The sequence below is a fragment of the Sesamum indicum genome, linkage group LG5, assembly GCF_026168435.1.
Source record: "Sesamum indicum cultivar Baizhima isolate 11 linkage group LG5, ASM2616843v1, whole genome shotgun sequence".
NCBI lineage: Eukaryota > Viridiplantae > Streptophyta > Magnoliopsida > Lamiales > Pedaliaceae > Sesamum > Sesamum indicum.
Window position 1 is genome coordinate 2,434,711 of NC_142661.1, and position 20,740 is coordinate 2,455,450.

Sequence of the window (20,740 nt, forward strand, 5' to 3'; positions counted from 1 at the left end):
ACTTTAAGAAATATATATAACAATGATATTTATACCTTACCTCATGTATAAGAAGTAAAAAGAGTACAAAAAAATGATTATTTTTTCCATTCGTAAATGGTTAGCTTTTATCCAATAGTTATAATTCAAGAATAATGTTTTATTGCAATTACATTCTTTTAATTTTATATATATTACATTATCCCCTTGTAAGTTTAAAATATTACATGAAAATTTTAAATAAGAGATAAAATTATAAATTTATGTAATTTTTGTACCGATATCAACATTTTTCATCCAAATCCTAACAAAAAATGAATTAAATGAAATGAACAATTTTTTAAGGGGTATCATTGTTATTTCAAAAAAATTTTCTGAAAAAGTATAATTTCGTATTTTTTTTTAGAGAAAGTTTGAGTATAATTAACCTTATAAATAATTACAATATAATCATATAATTATAAATTTAATAATATCGGAGGTAATTTAACACGTACACGTAATAGGAACTCAAAACTATCCTACCCGAAATATATACTAGCCTTTTCTTGAGTTTCTTGATTAGAAAAGATAATAAAGGCTTTACCACATTCGGACATCAAAAGTGGAACTCAACTTTAGACAAATGGAATTTCCCTTTGATTCTTTATGACACTAACACTATGAGTAAACACTGCATTATGTTCTCTTACAGAAAATGAACGTACATCAAAGTTCCCAACATAAATTTTGTCGTACAAGCAGCGGTGAAATAAGCTGATGGTAGCTCAATGATCAGCTGTTGTCACTTTCCTTCTTCACAGAATCACTACTCACAATAGGAAGATTTCTTCTGTATTGCTGGGATGTCAGCCTCCTTTCAAGGGGTGTTTTTCTCTTGCTTACGACAAACCTGTTCACACCCTTCCGCATTGGCATTATCGAGGGGAAGTCTTCGTCTGGGATCTGGCTCAACTCAGAGATATCCTTTATCTGAGCTACTCGTTTGAACCACCTTTCAGCTTTGGCCTCTTCTGACATGTCCAAAGGATCAGGGTCCTCCTTCACAGCTGACCCCTCCAAGCTCTTTGTGGTCCAGCTACTTTGAACGTTCTCGTTTTTGGGTGGTTGGGATGAAACTCCTCTGGTTGGAGTGGTTCCACAAGGTCCATCATTTCCCGTATTACTGCTTATGGTAGGGGAAGTAATGGAGCTCTGGGAAGAGCTTCCAGCAGCAGGTGTTGCATTATCACCAGAGAACTGTGAAGTGGAGCTCACTGATTGGTTATGCGCTCTCGGGGGATTCCTTACCTCAGCCACAATTTCACTGGGAAGCGTGGCATTTGCTCGGCTCATTGGTTTATAATCGTTCCTTTGCACAGTACTTGTATCAGCAGTTCCATTCTTTAAGTCATCCAACTTATCAGTCTCTGCAGTTATGTTACTTGTAGAGGTCTTACCGACAGATTTTACTGGTGAATCTTGGCCGGTGGGCTGCTGTGTATCCTTTCTAGCAAAGTAGCCAGGAGGGAATGGAACAAAGGGTACAAAAGTAGTATTGTTTGCCTGCTCCATGGCAACCTGTCTTTTGTACTTTGGAGAAGTGAGTGAACGGTCTTTCTTCTTGCCAACCACAAACCGGTTTTCTCCCTTACGCATTGGCATAATCTCAGGGAAGTCCTCGTCTGAGACCGCACTTGGAAGATCTTTGACATTGTGCAGTTCTGCTATCCTCTTGAACCATCTTTCTGACTTTTCAGCTTGCTCTTTCTCTTTATTCTGGATATCAATTGGATGTGCTGAACTCTTTGGGGCCTGAAAATTCTGACCTGAACTCTGAGACTCACTGATCATGGTTGTTTGATTCCTGACCGCAGATGAGCCAGTTTCATGAAATTCTATAGGTACTTTCTTTCCATCATCCATCTCTGAAGTTTGATCTCTGCTAGAAAATGTGTCTGCAGGGAGAGGCACAAGAGGAACATGATTGGGGCTGCTGCTCCGTGAATATTGAAAATCTGAAGAACCTGACTGAGATGGTGAAGAGGAGAACTCTGTTATATTTTGTTCAGGAGTAATGCCTGCAGCATCGGTTTCAGAATCAGTGGATGAGTGGCCAAGAATATGGTCCAGACTACGGCTGATTGATGCATCTAGTCTAGAGTTTGTACCTTCGGGATTGCCACTGCTACTTGAGCTATTTTGATGCTGAGACTTGACAATCCGTCTATCCAATGGTGTCTTCCTCATGCTATCAACAAACCTATTATCTCCTTTCCTCAATGGCATGATTTCTGGAAAATCTTCATCAGAGGCTGCAGTATTGATATCAGTTGCATTATTCAGTTGGGAAATTTTACTAAACCAGCGTTGTGCCTTCTCTTCATTCTCTGCTAATCTGTTTTCCGTGTTGGACTTAGAAGCATAATCTCCGTTGTACCCAGAAACAGATTGAGGATTATTGATTTTAAACAATGGAGCACCAGGTCGTCGGCAGTCACATCTTAAGCAAGCCAAATTCCTTCCATAGTTAAAGAAATTGCATCTGCAACAAAATATATGGATGATCAATGCATGTCTCAGCAATTAGGTTTAATCGTTATAAAGTAGGGATGTAAACAAGTCAATCTCGACTTTGAGGCTTGGGCTTGAGTTTGACAGGCTTGATTTAAGGCTTGACCTTGAGCTCAAAGCACATTAATCAAGCCCAAGCTCAGGCTAGAGCTCGATTCTTGGCTTGTTCAAGATCAAGCTGACCTTGAGCTAAACAATAATTGCAAATATTCTTCCTGCAGTTTTGAAATGTAAAATGAAAATAAAGTCTTCTCCTTTCGGTCTTAATGGTGGACTTGGCTGGAGGCGTTGAGGTGCATGGCCAGAGGTTTTGTGGAACACAGCTTCAGGCAGGTGGAGATGTGGATCTGGTGTGGGTGGGCGGGATTTAGTGTAGCAAACTGTTTAAGTATATTACAAATATTAAAAAGCTAGTGAACTTCTATAACATCTATAATTTAGCTGTAGCTCGAAAAGTTTGACCGAGTTCAAACTAACTCTACCCCAAGCTCAAGCTGCGAGAGAGAAAAGAAAAGGAAAAATTGCTTACTGAGGGCACTCCCATTCCCTGCCAGTTAGCTGCCTCTTCGGTCTGGGTTCTTCACATTCAAGGCATTTCATGTTTCTTGCAAAGTTCATAAAGCTGCACCTGCCAACGGTAGATCATTGGGAAAGAGTCAAGAGACTGAGGCATATTCTACTTTGAACTCCAGAAGCCAACATTCAGCAAATACCTGCCCGGTGGTGGGCAAACAATTGTCTAAATTTTCCTTTCACAACAGAGGATAATCTTTCCTCAAGGGAATCTAAATTTCATATAAGGTGGTTGCATTTCCTATGGCGAGTAGCTGAGACATCAATTTTATTTCCCTTCACCTTCTTTGAAACCAAAGCCAATATAGCCTCCAATTTGTCACTAATTTCTCCTGGTATCTTTATCCACATAAAAAATTTTAAAGAGGCAAAAATAAAAAGAATACGGTGGAAAAATAGAGATAAACATACTTCCGGCATATCCAATCGCCTCGCTTCATTTCAATATTTTGTCCAAAAGGCTTGCGAGTTTGTCCATCTCTATCTGAAAACTGATTGTCTGAAGCAGGCATGTAACCTGTTTGAGCTCCGGAGCTTACTGCAACCAGCTCATGCAACAGATACCGAACAGACGAGTCAACAAGCTCCCTACTATACAGCCCATTTCTTTCAAAAGAAACAGTAGGATTGCTTGCATAGCTTATTATATACTTCATGAGATCAACTGTATTTGCTTTATCAAATTCAGCAACCTATACCAAGAACAATTTATATCAGATAAAACGATAGATTAAGCAGTTAAAAATGCCATTCTTGTTTTCCTTCTCCTATGGAGCATTATAATGGACAATTGACATAGCACATTCCATAGAACTTGAGGAATATACATGAATTATGTTCAAATGATTTAAGTTTTAGCAGAGAAATCGAAAAGCCTCATTTACAGACATTGCTTTCATCAGGTGCCAAAAATGCCCTCATCCTCCTTGCTGTGTCCAGCGCACTTTTGAACAGAAATGGAGTTCCATTCGATACAACTGCTTCAATATCCCTCTTCGAAAGTAGCCTGATTCAATAATCAAATCAGACTTAACTTGGAAAGAAACTATGTTCTGAAGTAGTTATTATCTTTCCACAAAGCAAGAAAATATCTCCATAAACATAATAGCAGAAATCAGAACTTCTGCATCCTAGTACTCCACTATAAAACTTCTCTTTCCAATTCCCATACAGACATAAGTGAATTAAAAGGTTAATTTTTTTCGCACAACTAACTCATAATGCCATCATAATCAACTTTGCAGCTTTACATAACTGAAAGCCAATTATTGATTGAAAAGGAGGAATCAATGACAGCAAAGGTTTATATTTACTGAGTGCAGTAACCTATCAAATCCGTATCTCGTATTCTTTCTAAACTGATAAAGAAAAAGAGAGAGAACAAGAGTGCAAACCCAAGTAGATTCGGTCGAGCCCGAGCGAAAGCCAAGCACGTCGCAGCGGCGCGTACAAAATCATCAGGCAATTCCTCATACACGACAAACGCGTCCTCGGGTAGAATTCTATACTCCTCAGGAGCAGAGGCTCCCTGCCCACTCGGTAAAACACTGAGAAAATGCGTCCATTCGGGCCAGGGATGATGCTGAGCGGCGGAGGAGCTGAGTGTGTATGTATTATTGCTAGATTGAGAGTGAAAGGAGTTGAGGAGTTGCGGAGTAGGGGGTTTGGTATTGGGAGGGGAAGAGAGGGTAAGGAGACGGACTGGAGCAGCTGAGAGGGAGGAGACACGGCGGTTAAGGAGGATGAGGGATGGGCGGAGAGGCGGAAAGGGGGTGATTAGGAGGGTCATGAACCTGGTTACTCCGCCGCCCATTCCGGCGGGAGGGCGGTGGCTCTTCTCCCTGTGTTGGAAGATGTGGTTTTGGTTTAACAGCCGGTGGGAGTTGCAAGATTTTACACGGGTTTTTAGATTTCTCAACCCCCACTCACTCTAAGTTGCATTTAGATCCTTTTTCTTTTTCAGCTTTGCACATTTAGTCCTTAATTCAGTTTGAAATTGAAAAAAAAAAAAACCCTACACTTATGCCACATAAAATAAAGGGTCAAATACACTTGCACCCCTTAATTATAAATTTTGTCTCGTTTACAACCCTAAAATATAAAAAGTAACAAAAATAACCCTGACAAAATAATTTAATATTAATAAGACAAAAATGCCCTTATCACTTACCTCTATACTTTTTTATTCTACTTCCTATAAAATAATATTTATAATTTTTAATTATTTATGAATTATGAAACACAAAAAACATTTATAAGCTCAATATATGCAAATATATTTCACAAAGAAAATAAATTACGTTAAAGTATACGTAAATATGTGTCAATACATAATGCATATAATATTATAGAAAAAGTATGTTATATAACTTGTAAATTTTTATACAAGTGCATGATCACATAATAAAAATATATCATATCATTAATAAAAAAATATTATATATTATTATATTATAAATTTGCATAGTTTACGGTATATATATGTTCGATGTAATGGGAGTGTTTGTGCAAGCTTCATTAAAGCACTTTTTAACTTTTGGCTCAAAAAAATTACTTTTGAGGTATTTAGAATGTCAATTTTTTGCTTCTGAAACTCAAAAAAAAAAATTGCTTCTGAAACGGCTAAAAAAAGTGCTTTTAGGTCAAAGCTAAAAGCAATTTAGGAGGTGCTTCTAGCTACTTTGATTTTTTTGTAAATAAATTCAACTTCAATTTTTACTATTTTATCCTTATTATAATAGCCCTAATTCAATCTTACCGTTTTTTATTTATTTTAAAATTTTCATATTTAAAGTTATATTAAACTTTTTAAATGAATAATTTAAATAATTTGAATATTTAACAATAATTAGATTTATACTTTCACATATTAAATATTTTATAATTTCTATATTTTATTTGCTATATTGTCTAACTTTATTATTCATTTATCATAAAAAAATATAAATTAAATAGCTATGATTAATTAACAAAATAATTTTTTCCATTCATGCAAGTTTAATTATTCTATATGAATTAATAATTATATTACTTAGTGGAAGCATTATTAAATTAATAATTTATTTTTTCTATTAATATTTCAAAAAAAATAAATATGATATACACTAAGCAAAATAAAATGTATTATTTTTATGAAAAAATAATTATTGTTGACAAACAACAAATACAAATATAACAAAATATAATATCTTTTGAACATATGGGGACCAAATAGTCTTTAATTAATTAAGTTTATTTAGAAGTGATTTTTTTCCAAATACTATCCAATTTAACTTTTTTCTGCTTTTTAGTTTTTTTACAAGCACTTCCTACTTTTGATTCTACTACAATTTTCAGCTTTACATACAAAAATTCACTTTTTAAAAAGCAAAAGTTTTCGCAAACACAATATTTTATCTTGATAATTTATTTAAAAAAAATTTCAATATATATAACAATACAGACAAAAATTATGTAAATTATTTACCAGTTGTATAAAAAAATTATAAAAATATAAATTTGTGGAGTTCATACAGATTTTATACTCAATATAAAAATTATAAATTTTGGGTAGTATTTATTTTAACTAAAAAAATTTGTAACAATTCAGACTATATCGAGAAAAATGATTGTAATAGAGATATTTTAGAAGTGTAGATAATAAGGATATTTTCATCATAAAAAAAATTAGTGTATATTATAAAGGATTATTTTATTACGTTTTATAATTTATAGATATAAATACACTTTATACATAATTTAAAAATATATAATATATTTAACTTTAAAATAAAATAAAATAAAATAAATACTCACACGTTAAAACTCAATCGCACGACCCCAAACATTTTATGGGACCTCAGCTGAATAATAAATCTCACACGAGATTTGTGGGCTCGACATTTTTAAGAATAATTCAAATAATAGGGTTAAAACAGACATTATTGATTTATTTTTAAGATTAAAATTATAATCTTAAATTTTATTAAAGTTTGGTGGGCCGGGTGGGGGATTGCGATTAACTATTTATTCAACTTTGTAACGGGTCATGTGTAACAAAATGCAAATAAACAGGTAATTAGGCCGAATTAGTGAGAATATTTGACACGATTTGCGCTCCTACATGTAATTTGAGGCAACAATTTGATTGATTGGCTTAAGTTAGGAATTTCGAATCCCTAACAATTATTTTTTATAATTTATTTGGATAATTTTATATTGCAAAATTTTTAAAAAAAAATTTATACGAAATTATTTTTTTTTTTTTAAAAAATACTTTTAGTAAATTAAAATTCTTCCATTCATATTGATGTGCATAAAAATAGGTTGGGCCAAATAGGTCCAAGCAGTCCAAAAACGAAGAAAGAAACGGACAACCTAAGAAGCTGAGAAGGAAGGGCAGGGGTCCAGGACATCCCCCAACTCGGACCATAATCAAAGCCCACCGAAACATTCGGCCCAAAATACTTACACAGCAACCTACTCTCCCATGTGACACTTCCTCAACTCTGGTGTTACCTTGGACCATATCAACCCTAGGAGAACCTCCATGGCAGTTGGGACTTCTCGCAGACGAAGGGTTTTCCAAGACAAAGAAGCCGGCATAAACAAAGAGGAACTCCTTGGTGACTAGGACTCCTCACAGACAATGGGTCTTTAGACTGAAAATAACTCCTACTAAAACAGTCCTAGCTGCGGATAAGGATCAATAACCCTTTATCTCGGGAATAGGATATACCCATAGTAGACAGGGCACTCCCTCTGTAAATATAGGTTTACTCATCCACACAGAGACACTCCTATCAGGCTCCTCTTACTCTCTAAATACCTCTCTTACACTCTAAACTACCTCTTAAGCTCTATCTAAAGAATATTGTCACATGTTTTTACACTTTTCACCAAATTTATTCACAATATCTCAATTGATAATTGAATTCACTTACTTTTCGCTTTTGTTATTTTGAATTCAATACTAACTTGGGCGTTGGAGTGCTAACCCATTTTTTATAGATCCTTCTTCAGGATTTGCATTTGTACTGACCCGAGTTTTGAATAATAATCTATATTAATTGGACCCGTACACTTTTTTTCTAACGCATCACATATATAGCATAAAACAAAATTACAAACATAAAAAGTTTTACATGAAAAATGACATCACTCTTATAGGTTCGTTCATCAACTTATTCATAATGAAGATAGTTGAAACTAATACTCACAGACTAATGGATTTGAAAAATAATTTTTTTAAAAAAAGATATTATATATATATATATATAACTAAACAATTTCTTATCTTTTATTTTCTTTAAAAAAAATCTATGGAGAATATGCTACTGAAGAAATGAAGGAAAATTCTCAAATTTATCAAGTATAAAAAGTAAAAACACTAAACATTATACATCTTTGGATAAATTAAATACCGACTCCCCAAAAATTTGAAAAACTACAAATACCTCTAAAATTAACTATTATTTAATAAATATCCCATACAATAGACTTCCAAAAGAGGGGCATTTGTTGACAATTGTTAATATCATGAGATATTTATAATTTTTCAAATAATGACAGCGTAATTGTAATTATAGCAAATCAGAGAATCCGTGTGGAAATACCCTAAATCCTATCGTATCAGTATAATTGTCATTGTTTGTTGTTCTCATCCCTCGGACTATATAAAAGTTTTCCAAAAATATGCTACAACTACAGCATCAAATAAATTAACCATATTCACGAAAGGTGTGAGTTGAATCAGAGTTGCAGGCTACTTACAAAGTTCATACAAGCACCAATCTCTGGGCATCTGTAGGAAATGATGCAAAGATTGATTATGCTTTGCACTATGCTACAAAAAGAGGTTACATTAAATGTCTAATAACATGGACAGAGGCAGCGCTTCGAAGATCAGGAATGCACAACAAGCTGCAATCGCATAGACCAGTTGTAAAGAGAAACGCCAGCTGCACTGTGGATCGACGCCAAGAATCAGCCGTCCCTTCAGCTTCAATGGGAGTGTACAAATTATGACAGAGAGTTGGAGGACGTTCTGTAGATTTCGTCAACATGAGCAGCAGGCACATAAACGGCGTGCTGCAACGGGCTGTGCATGCGGCCATAGAAAACGTAAGCCAGTAGTGCTAGTCCCAGCCATATTGACACTCGGGCCCAGGTAGCAGCACTGTGTATTTACATGCATGCCGTTAGACTAGCAGCGATATCCTCTCACAAGTTGGTATCATCGAAGATATAATTGTTCATAAAAAGAGAAATATTTATTCAGTCGATGAAATGGAAGCGTAAAGAATGAAAGTTTTACTTTGGAAGATCTGAATCAATGAAAACTCAGCATCATGTTCAGTTTGATGATGTGAATATAAAGTTTAGATATACTACAGAAAAAAAAAAAAATTTTACCGACACACCCTATAGTTTTGTTTTACATAAACATTTCCTCTTCAGAAGACCTACAAGAGCAATTTGTAATATAAAACATAATTATAAGGAGTGTTGGGTTTGTTTTTCAACAATCAACGGCATATTTCTGTAACATCCACAATCAAGATATGTCAACGAAGTTATCCCTACAGAGTATATGTTCCTTTCAATAAAATCAAGAACGATTCTCAAAACAAGGTCTTGTTGAGTCAATGGATTGTGGAAACTATGGCTTTCATAATCAATCAAACAGTTGTGGAATTCACTATTACTCACCTGAGGTTAACTAATAAGTAAACATTAATGAGAATGGAGGCAACAGGTAGCAGTGGAACAAATGGACAAATGAAACCTGGAAGGAGAAACAAAAGCTGATATAAGAATACACCAAATTTTCTACAGGAATTTTACCAACTTTTATCATGCAACAGTATTTGCGGTCAGCAAAATTGAAAGAGTTAGATGAATTGTTGATGCAGGCACGCATCACACATAGATGTGGTTTCTCCGAAGGAGCTTGTACGGCTTATAAGTCTCAAGGGCTCCTTTCTCTAGGGAGACAAAAAGTGAAGCTCATGGAGCTAAAGCGAACAATACCTCGCGCAATAAGATACCAATCGTGTCGCATGATACATCAAATATAAAAACCATAATATATTCATAGCCAAGTTAACATACCTCCTGCATGCCCAAAATAGTGCCTTGCATCATCTTGTTCTACAAAAGTGAGCAATATCAGACCGGATAAAAGGAGAATGCCACCGATTCCACAGAGCATATATCGAAGAGTCCTGGCATATGTTAAAGATATACGATTCAGAAAATTGTTCATCAGTAATAGACAACTTTGAGGTTTGGGTTAGGGTTCACTTATATTTTATAAAGTCAAAGGATTACTATACGAAAACATAGCATGCCAGTGTAGTTATCCCTAAAACTAAAAGACAGTCAACTTATAACTAGCTAAACCTATGCCTGCACTTGGAATCTTGAATACCAGACATGATATAGTCCAAGACAGTGATCATTGTAAGAAAATCCACATACCGATGGACGCTGAAAATTGAAGTAGCAGAAGTTAGGATAAGCACACCAATACATATTACTGTGATTGCCCAGCCAGCAATCTTCCGTTGATTCCCTTTGTTTACAAGAACTGCAACAAATTAACAGAAAAAAGCATCAAAAAAGGTAGATAATAACAGTGTATTGAATATATTCGGACATGACACAAGTCGCATAATTCTTCATAATTTCATATGACATGCTCCTTATCACCAATACAGTAGCATAATTCTTCATAGCATAGTTTCCCATAATTTCACATGATACAGGATAGTTTTTGCAGAGACATATATTTGCTTATCATTTAACATCTACCAAACATTTTCCCACTTCTTGAACAAATGATAAAGAAAATGTGATGACATGATGCTTAGACCGAGGGGGACACTAATTATGCTGCAAAAAAGCTATTAAAAATTGCAGGTACTAGTAAATGTCAAATCACTACTTTAAAAGTTACTGGAATGAATATTCTAGAAACGAATAAGCTTACAATTGCACTTCCGCACCACTTTCTCTGTAGGAGAATATCCAACAAGTGCTACTTTCTTGACTAAAAGTGGAGTATTCTCCGGGTTTGTATCATATACTTCTAAGTTCTCCACAAAGACATCACTGGAACTACATTCGATCATATGCCGCAAAGAAACTGAAACTATCGCTTTCTGAAAAGATGGTGGAAGTGGAACCTCATGCGGTGGGACATATCTTAGTATCAGCACAGAAATTGCCACCATTGTATATGCAAGAAGTGTGCCCAAACTGACCTGCAGGTAGAATTTAGCTATCAAGGCCATGAAAAAGAACTTCCCATTAATAACACTAACCAATTTTGAAAGGTTCACTTCCTAAAAGTTCAAAACTGAATATGAATCTTTCTCCGCCACAATATAAGAAAGAAAAACGAACAGCGGCATACCATTCCAGACAACTGTTCCACATCCATGATGAATGCCAAGATTCCGGCAATCAGTCCAGTCACAATTGTGCTCTTTACAGGAACTTGAGTGCTTTTACTGACATCTGAAAAAAATGATGGCAGCAAGCCGTCTCTAGCCATTGCCATTAATATTCGTGACTGTTATATAGATACAAGCAAAAAGGAAAATTTAGTTGAGAAAGTAGAGATCAATATTCTTAAGAAATTTTCACTAGCCTGAGAGACTATAGATTACATGGTGTGTGAACAAATCCCAGATATATCACTTGGCCCAAGAAATCGTTGTTTAGATAATGACACCAACCATAGTACTCTTACCTAAAAGAACTTGACCAGAAAGGCATAGATTGAACATCATTGTCAGTGACTTGATGTGAAAAAGAAAAGCCTGTCATAGGATTGGTCCCAATAGAAGAAAAGTCTTCAAAAAGATTGGATGATTTATGTGATTTGCCAAGTTTACGGGTGAATATTGGTTGCAATCCCCAACCACACGGGTGGAGTCACTCTAGCCCCTTGCCTCTTTCAACTGAAAGCCTAGAGCTCTCATTTAATAATGTTTCAGAAAATTTTGAAGTTTTAAAATTTTTATTTGAAAGAAGCAACTACTTTGAAATACACCATTAAAAAACTGAATTTTCTATTTAAGTTACAAAATAGAATATCTTTTCAGTAATAAATTAACTTATTCTCAATCATCATAAATAGTGATTGAATAATTGGGTTAATTGCATCTTACCCTAATGTGAAAATAAGTATAAAACCTTTCTAAACAAAAAACAATAGCAATGCTACCCTTGAACTTTTAAAAAGGAAGCTTACTACCTCCCGCATCTGGCAGTCACACCGCACTCTTTTTAAACGTTCATAGGATCCCATTCCCTTTCAGGGGAGTTCCATTTGCCTTTCATTATTTTTATAGGCGCCTATTGTAATTGACCCTTATATAATTAGCACTTTCTAGAAAATCTTATCAGAACTTTAAATAAGGATAATTTCACCCAAAGCCCACACGATTGGATAGGCAGCAGAGCGTTCACAGATGAGGGAGATAGTTCTCTCCAAGGAACTCCCAAAATAATCTCGTATTTAAGGAGAAAAGGTACCATTAAAGAAAGGAGATCGAAGAGATCAAATCAGGCTGCTTGTTCACAAAATAAACAATCTTTGCAGAGTTTAAGATGTCTATTCCAATGTCATAAGGCCAAAGCAGTCGCAAATGCACGTCCTACATACTCATTCTCAAAATTTGACGCTATTCCTTTCAATGTGCTTCATTTCCAAAAGATGGTTTCAGGCAGACATACAGATGTAAAGAAACTTGAGCTGGCTTGCTAAAGCTCGAGATCTCAAGCTAGCTTTAACTTGTTGAATTCGAGCTCTAACTCGATCCAAGCTCATCCAAATGATCTCCATCTGGAAATGAACTTATTTCAATTTACTTACACTTTTCAGTGCTACTATAATTTTATTGGTAATAATAGTGGCAGTAATAATAATTATGCATTAGTTTTAATAATAATAATGATAATAGTATATTTACCTTATTGCGTAATCCTATAATATAATAAACATAATAACAATTAAAGATTATATTTAAATTTAACAAATCTGAAATCTAATAAATCTGATTGTATAAAAGTTAAGATAATAACAAGAAAAATATTAAATATAATCAATAATACAATAATTATTTTAAAATGATTAGAAAGATACCATACTGATGTACAATAATTACTCTTTTTATAGTAGGCCTTAAGTTCAAGCTCAAACTAGAATAGGCTCAACTGTAGAATGAACTAAGCTCATACTTGAAGTTTCTCAACCAAGGTCGAATACAAACTTGATAAAAATTTTGAGAAGACTCATTTACAACTCCTAGTTAGACCAACCTCATAAATAAAGTTATGTTTCTTATATAGTAATTTTAAGTATAAAATTCAATCTGGTATGAATAAATTGCCTAATGTAGTAACTAAAACAAAAATATTAAAGTTTAATATTTTAACTTCAGTGTTTTCCTCAAATATTTTAAAAACAAGCAAAATTGGAGAAGTAAATAATATTTTCTTAATTGGAGGGAGCAAAGTGAAACTTTGAGGTCGTGAAGATTCCTGCATACAACAGTTTGATAATTACTACAAACACACGGACACATCAAAGAAAAGCATAATCTTGTCGAAGGACCATGTAAACTATATTCCTGTCCTATCTACAGTGAAGATTGGATACCACATCTACCAAAAATGACCATATAGACTGGAAACTTTAAAAGATCGAAGTTATCAGTTCTTCAGACTTAGGGATGCTAAACAATAAAATCACACAAACTCTCGATGGTTATAGAAGTCACTTATTAGCTAAAATATACAGCTCGAATTAATTGGTGTTGCAGGGATGAATATCAGTTACCTGGGGCAGGATAGACCCCATGAACGATGAGCACAGAGCAGTACAAGATCCAATAGTTACTACATACCTGCATTAAAGTAAAGACAATGATGGAGAAAGGAGCTAGAGCAATAAAATGCACAAAGCTCACAAGAGACTCAACCAAATATCCCAAGAGCAAAATTTTTAACTTACGCCGCCCATTCAATTCCGCAACTAGCAAAGGCAGAGGAGATGGGAGTGTCAGGATCCATTGTGTAATAGGGTACTAAACCAACAACAACCATGGAAACCAACATGTACAGGGTGCAGCATATAGAAAGTGCAAAACCAATACCGATAGGTAGATCTCTTTGAGGGTTTTTCACCTGCACATGGAGAAAAAAGTCATTAGCAGGCTCTATTCCACAACTATTATAGAAAACAGAAAAGCTCTCAGAGACACTAGCAAACCTCTTCTGCTGTACTAGTAACGGAATCAAACCCTGTATATGCAAAAAAAACAGTCGAAGCGCCAGCAAGCATTCCTTCAATCCCAAAGGGAAAATATCTAACAATATGGAAGTTCCATTAGCAAATTCATAGTCCTAGGACAGGAAAATAATTTTTTAACAAAGCAGACAATTTTACCAAGATGAACAATAATTACCCAGAAGGAAGTTCATAACCACGCCATCCAGTCTTGAGGCCCAAATATCCGCCAGCGACACAGATAAAGATCAGCGCACATATATTGGCAGAAGTAACAATTCCTTGGATAAGAGTGCTCTGCAGCAATCATATTTTTTGAGTTTGCAAAGGTTAATCATGTAAATTTCAGGAGCAGAAAAATATTATTAGAAAGAAACCTCCTTAATTCCCACACATAAAAGACCCGTGACCACAATAACTAAGATAGCTGCACATGGATCAACCACAACGCCAAATCCAGGGATGGCCTGCCGAGCTATAAAAGAAGGGAGACTATTTGGACCTCCGAAAAGCAAGGCCTGATGAAGAAATAAATAAATAAAACAAAAACTTAGTTACCACCAAGTATCCATCATCGATTAATGGCAAGAAATGTTCAGTTAGAAGCATGAAGACTGATTAGCAGAATGAAAAATAAAACCTTAAATGATCATTTCATATTAAAGCCAATGTTGTTTGTAGAGCATTAAATGTATTGCTTGTTATACACGTTAAGAAATACTGGAAGAATCTGAAAACTGTGAGACAAGACTTAATAAAAAGACGAAACATCAAGAGTATGTAGGGCACCAGATTGGGTGACAAGCCGCGAGCAACTGCAGAACTTCCTATAGTATATTCCAACATCAATGCCCACCCAATCAACCAAGCAACACTGCCCAAAAAAAAATATTAAATTTAAATACAAAAATGCATCTTTCACATTGAGCAAAGGACTGTAGTTATCATTCCCTGGACACACAAGGTGAGAACCCGCAAATGACACTTTGGCAAAATGGGTCGCACTAACAACTACGTCCCTTTAGTCCTCACTTTTCCAAAATGGTTGACCCAAATTGCTAGACAAATTCCTCACCACTTAACTTATGAACTAGTCAAATATTTCCTTCCACTATCCATGGGAGATGTGAGAGGAGAATGTGTGAAACAAAGGGTTGGTTTCTTTACAAGGAAGTCACTTCATAAAATCAGATAGATAAGAGAAGTAAGACAAAGAACTTCACAATTCCAAAGGCCTAACAGATGAAAATATATGCACAGAAAATTAATCCAGAATTTATATCGAAGGTATGAGAAAACAGAAAAACTATTTAAACAATGCAAAAAAATTGAAAACAGAAATATTACGCTTCTCCAATGAATATGTAAGAATAATGATAGGCACTTCCAGCGGAAGGGAAACGACTTGCTAGCTCTGCATAGCAGAAAGCAGAGAGAGCAGCTGCTATTCCAGCTATCAGAAAGGAAAGTGTAAGAGCTGGCCCTGAATGCTCTCTAGCAACTGTACCAACAAGAATATAGACCCCAGAACCAATTGTTGAACCAACTCCTAGAAGATCAAACAAAGTCCATGAAACGATTGATATAGGTAATAATAGTCAATCATCTATCCATGCATATTTGGAAATCAAGTATTTAATTAAGATCAAAACCACAAACATGGATTGAGTATGATCATGAGTAGATTGTGATTAGATATGGGGTGATATTCTCCACTTACACAAACAGTAAACCTCACCTATATGTATGTGACAATTCTAGTTTCAAAATAAGAGAATAAAACATGATCTAGCCCTTTCGGCAATTGCCTCATGCATGACATAGGCCAAGTTGTTGAACCACGTAACTCGTATCTTCTTGTTTCTCTCTTCTTTTGTCCATACAATTTAAGACTTACAATATTAGTAGTATAAAGCTATATAAACAAAATCCAAGTTAACTTCACTGAAGCCCATAAACATGAGAATTTTAAAAGGATTAAAGTTCAAACACAAAAATGAGAATTTAATTTCCACAAGCAAAATAATTAAATTATCACACTATGAGGCACAGTTGAATAAAATTAAACCAAAGCCAAGCAGAACACCTTCAAATATAAAACCAATTGCCAAACAAAGAGAAACATAAGAAATGAAAAAGCAGCATACAAACTCAAATTACATATAAAAAGAACCAAACAGCATATTAGAAAATGTTTACCTACGGCAATGAGATGAGGTACAGTCAGAGCTTTGGCCAACTGATGCTGGCCACTACTAGAGGAAGAAGATGAGTTTGCATGCTCAGAGTCAACGTGTTTTCTCCTTACAAGATTTCCAAAGCCACCACCACGTTTCTGCATACCAGAAAGAAATTCAATGAAAAAATAAATTTCTCAATTGAGTGCTCAAAGAGCTCAATCTTGCTTTCCAGAAATGAAAAAAGTACACAACTTCTGGATTTATTCCTATGTATACAACTTTTCAATAAAATTCAAAGAATTCTCAGAACATAACCTGCATAACAGAATCTCGAAAAGTGGCCATCATGAGGTGGCGAAAATATACGGGGAAGCAGGCGTTTGCCCCCAAATGAGAGAAAGATAAAATCTCAACAAAGCCTATGGGGAATTGAGGCCTGATTGCGTAGGTGCAGTTGCAGAGATGAAGAATCTTAGTGCAACCTCCACTCCTATGCTACAGTAATTTCTCTGCCCAACATAAACGAAAGATATGAATTTTCCGGTGGTTCATCGGAGCAAAAATAGTGAAGGAATTACGGTAAATATTCTTGGAAAATGGAGTTGCGGCTCAGCAGATTCTTCACTGATTGTTGACGTTGTAGTTTCTATATTTGGTTTTCCCACAGATTTTCAGGCTACAATTTTTTGCGTCCCAAACCATATTGGATTCCGGCCAATATCTAAATAAGATCCTGTGCAAATTTTTGTTCCGACTTGATTCAGTCAAAAATAAATTAGTTAAATGTATAATTTAAAAAGATAATCAATAATATAGATATATTTGTTTTTTAATCGATTTGATTCAGTCAAATTTAATTGAAAAAATAATTTTTCACGGATTTAATTCAATTTACCCCCTACAATATCACAAATAAACAAGTTACCCCATATAAAAAAAATAACAATTTGCCCTCCTGATTTTTTTAAAATAATTTACTTCTCTGTTACAGAGGGTAAATTGCTTCTTAGAAAATATAGGGGGGTAAATTACTAATTTAATTTTTTTATAAGAGATAATTTACTCAATTACAATATCACAGTGGGGTAAATTGTATTTTTCTCATTTTTCATCAAATCAGCTTTAAATTAATTATATATTAAGTGTATAATTTAGAAAAAAAAATGACCAATTATATCATAATTACTCTTTCGTTGATTGATTTGACCAAACTTAACTCGGAAGAAAATTAAAATCTAAAAAGAAAATTCATTATTAGAATTGAATAATTTTATATTTTTGGTCCTCCAAATAACTAGGAATAGCTTAACAATTTTCCTAAGCAAAGGGCAATTTTTTGGGATTAAACCTTTCAAAATGTATGAATGATTAGATAAATGATTAAATGGCTCCAACGAACAAAGTCCATAAAGATGTCCAGCTGCAATGAAATAATGTATAGAATATATAAAGGAGTCTAGGTTCAAATATAGGATGAACAACAATCTATCATCCTGTGATATTGTAAATGAACAAATTACTCCCTTATGAAAAATAAATACAAATTTACCCCTATGTGCTTTAAAAAATGAAGCAATTTACCTCATTAGGTAGAGAGGTAAATTAATTCATATTTTAAAATATAGGGGTAGATAAATTTTGAAAAATACATGAGGATAAATTACTATTTTATTTTTAATAAGGGAGCTATTTGCTTATTTTTTCATAACATGGATAAGTAGATTGTAATTTACCCTTCAAAGATATAATGTTGCGGTCATTAGCGAAATGGCTGCAACGAACAAAACACTGAAAAAGAAGTCCAAATTCAAAAAGACAGTGCAGCACACAACATAATCTAAGCCCTTCATCAGTGCAACAATAATTAATTCAATAGGAATGAATCGAACTTGATAGGAACCTAACAACAATTTTTAATTCTTAAACAAAATCCAACATATTCTCAATAAGTTTCAGGGCAAATTACAATCACCTCTTTGGAGGTTTGGCATAAATACAAATACCCCATTATTATTTAAAAAATTATTAATACCCTCCTAATTTTTACAACTGTCGAACATTAACCCAATTCCCATTGAGTTGTCATCCATTTTTTTATGGTGAACTGATCAAAATATCCTTATGGATTAAAAATTATAATTTTATTTATTTTTTTAATTTTTTTTATGAATTAAGTGGATAAACCTTTTATAATTTTTTCATCCATCCCATTCGATTTTTTTTATAAGCTTTTAATTTACAGTAAGGACATAGTTGATAATTTCATACCTCTATCCAATGATTACATAATTTCATTAAACATCAGGGAGTATTTGTAATTTTTCAAAAAACAAGGAGATGTCCGTAATTATACCAAATCCCAAGAAAATATATAACTATTATTAATAAAATCAATATTTTATTTGATATTTTGATATATCAAATTAATCAAAGTGCAGAATATATATGCGTGCCCAAATGTAATTATGTAAATAATTGGGGTCTCAAAATTAATTAAAAATCTAAGCCCCAAAAAGGTCCAATCTATTAGGCCCAAGGTATTCAAGTATAAGCCCATCAGTCGTGTACAGCTAAAGCCCAGTATTCAATCTGGGCTGGCCCAAAACATAGTCCAGGTTGGTCCATGAACACCAGGCAATTATAGCCCAATAATGTTGAACAATTCGAGGCCTTGAAAGTAGCCCAAAAGAATTGTCAAGGGAGTCTATGGAAAACACATCAGTCTCTTAATCGCGTCTCCTGTTAAATTTGTTACAATTATAAATATCTTTTATTATTTTAAAAATTATCAATTCGTTCTTAATTTTAAAGATCATTTCTATAAATTAGCTCATTCATTTTTTGTGTTAAACTAATTAAAATATTCTTATGGATTATAAATTGTAATTTTTATTTTTTTAATTTGATTTTTTATAAACAAAGTGGACAATTTTTTTTTTTATAATTTTCATTCACCCCTTCTGGTTTTTTTTATATATATTTTTATTTAAAAAACAAAGAAAATACAACAGTTAAAGTTAACAATTGTAGACCTTCTTCTAAGATTGCATAACTAGGGGTGACAGATGAGTTGAGCCGGCTTGCGCGCGATTTTGAGCTAGACTCGAGCTCAAATTTAATTGTTCACCAGCTTGCGAGTTGGTGATTTTTTTTTATATATATTTTTTTATTTTTGATTTTTTTATATATTTAATTTTATATTTAATATTTGATCAGTTTATAATCTAAATTGACTATATACTATAATTATTAATCAATATCATACAATTTATTTTGGATAATAACAAATTATGGTACTTTTATTTATACATTTAATCTTTACAAAAATAAATTTAATCAACAATTTAGTAAATTATAATATTTTTATAATTAAAATTACTATTTAATATGATATATATAACTTCATGTTATATTTTAATATATATTTGTATTATGTTAACATTTTTTAAATTGACAATAATTCATTTATGATTTTTATTATTTATAAATTATGTCAAAATTTAGTAATTCCTATTAATTAATCGAAAAATCATCATCATAATAATAAAAACAACAACAACAACAACAACAATAATAATAATAATAATGATGATGATGGTTGAACAATTGTAATTATTATTTTATTATATATAATAAAATAAAAAAGTTTAATCAATAATTACGATATCTTAAAATCCGAACACCTTATTCATACGAAATTTAAATATATACAAGACTGCGTCCATTAGATCATATCGGACGGTATGATTTAAAATCACATGGCCTGATTCAACGATACACCGTCTTGAATGATTACTTTTATTTCGAATACGATATCTCGACATCCGTATTATCCAATAAGTCTAAAATTTTACAAAATATATTTTTTTGTAAGTTTTATTATATCTAACGGTCTGATCTAAATTTTGATGGCCCGATTAACCCATGTTGTTCAACAATATAATATGATAGTTACATCAATGTTATATTAACATTTATAAATATATAAATTTTGCAGATTATAAACATATATTAATTTCAACTATATCTATATAAAAAATTTATGATTCGATCTCATAATTTAAAATAATAATAATAATAATAATAATAATAATAATAATAATATAATAATAATAATATAATAATATAATAATAATAATAATAATTATTATTATTATAATTATAATAAGAATAC

General features: G+C 33.2%; 2 protein-coding genes across 5 annotated transcripts; both read right to left on the reverse strand.

The window, feature by feature from the left end:
• Positions 1-595: 595 nt before the first annotated feature.
• VAR3 (zinc finger (Ran-binding) family protein) lies at positions 596-5,000 on the reverse strand. Of its 2 annotated transcripts, XM_011080812.3 has the most exons (6): positions 4,500-5,000; positions 3,994-4,111; positions 3,517-3,797; positions 3,062-3,160; positions 2,130-2,503; positions 596-2,039 (listed from the first exon to the last, which is right to left on the reverse strand). In XM_011080812.3, the coding sequence occupies exons 1-6, from the start codon at positions 4,916-4,918 to the stop codon at positions 754-756; spliced, it is 2,577 nt and encodes an 858-aa protein (XP_011079114.1). In that variant the 5' UTR covers positions 4,919-5,000; the 3' UTR covers positions 596-753. The 2 variants fall into 2 exon arrangements, with proteins under 2 accessions (XP_011079114.1, XP_011079113.1); XM_011080811.3 differs by having other exon boundaries at positions 596-2,503.
• Positions 5,001-8,792: 3,792 nt separating this feature from the next.
• On the reverse strand, positions 8,793-17,300 carry LOC105162712 (cationic amino acid transporter 3, mitochondrial). Of its 3 annotated transcripts, XM_011080810.3 has the most exons (16): positions 17,145-17,300; positions 16,882-17,075; positions 16,586-16,721; positions 15,734-15,935; positions 15,176-15,260; positions 14,764-14,904; positions 14,565-14,683; positions 14,369-14,465; positions 14,111-14,283; positions 13,937-14,003; positions 11,504-11,662; positions 11,078-11,351; positions 10,567-10,675; positions 10,198-10,310; positions 9,796-9,871; positions 8,793-9,262 (listed from the first exon to the last, which is right to left on the reverse strand). In XM_011080810.3, exons 2-16 carry the CDS (start codon positions 16,912-16,914, stop codon positions 9,106-9,108), a joined length of 1,941 nt encoding a protein of 646 aa, XP_011079112.1. In that variant the 5' UTR covers positions 16,915-17,075; positions 17,145-17,300; the 3' UTR covers positions 8,793-9,105. The 3 variants fall into 3 exon arrangements, with proteins under 3 accessions (XP_011079112.1, XP_088736910.1, XP_088736911.1); XM_088880784.1 differs by having other exon boundaries at positions 16,882-17,289; XM_088880785.1 differs by lacking the exon at positions 9,796-9,871 and having other exon boundaries at positions 16,882-17,291.
• Between the last annotated feature and the right edge of the window lie 3,440 nt (positions 17,301-20,740).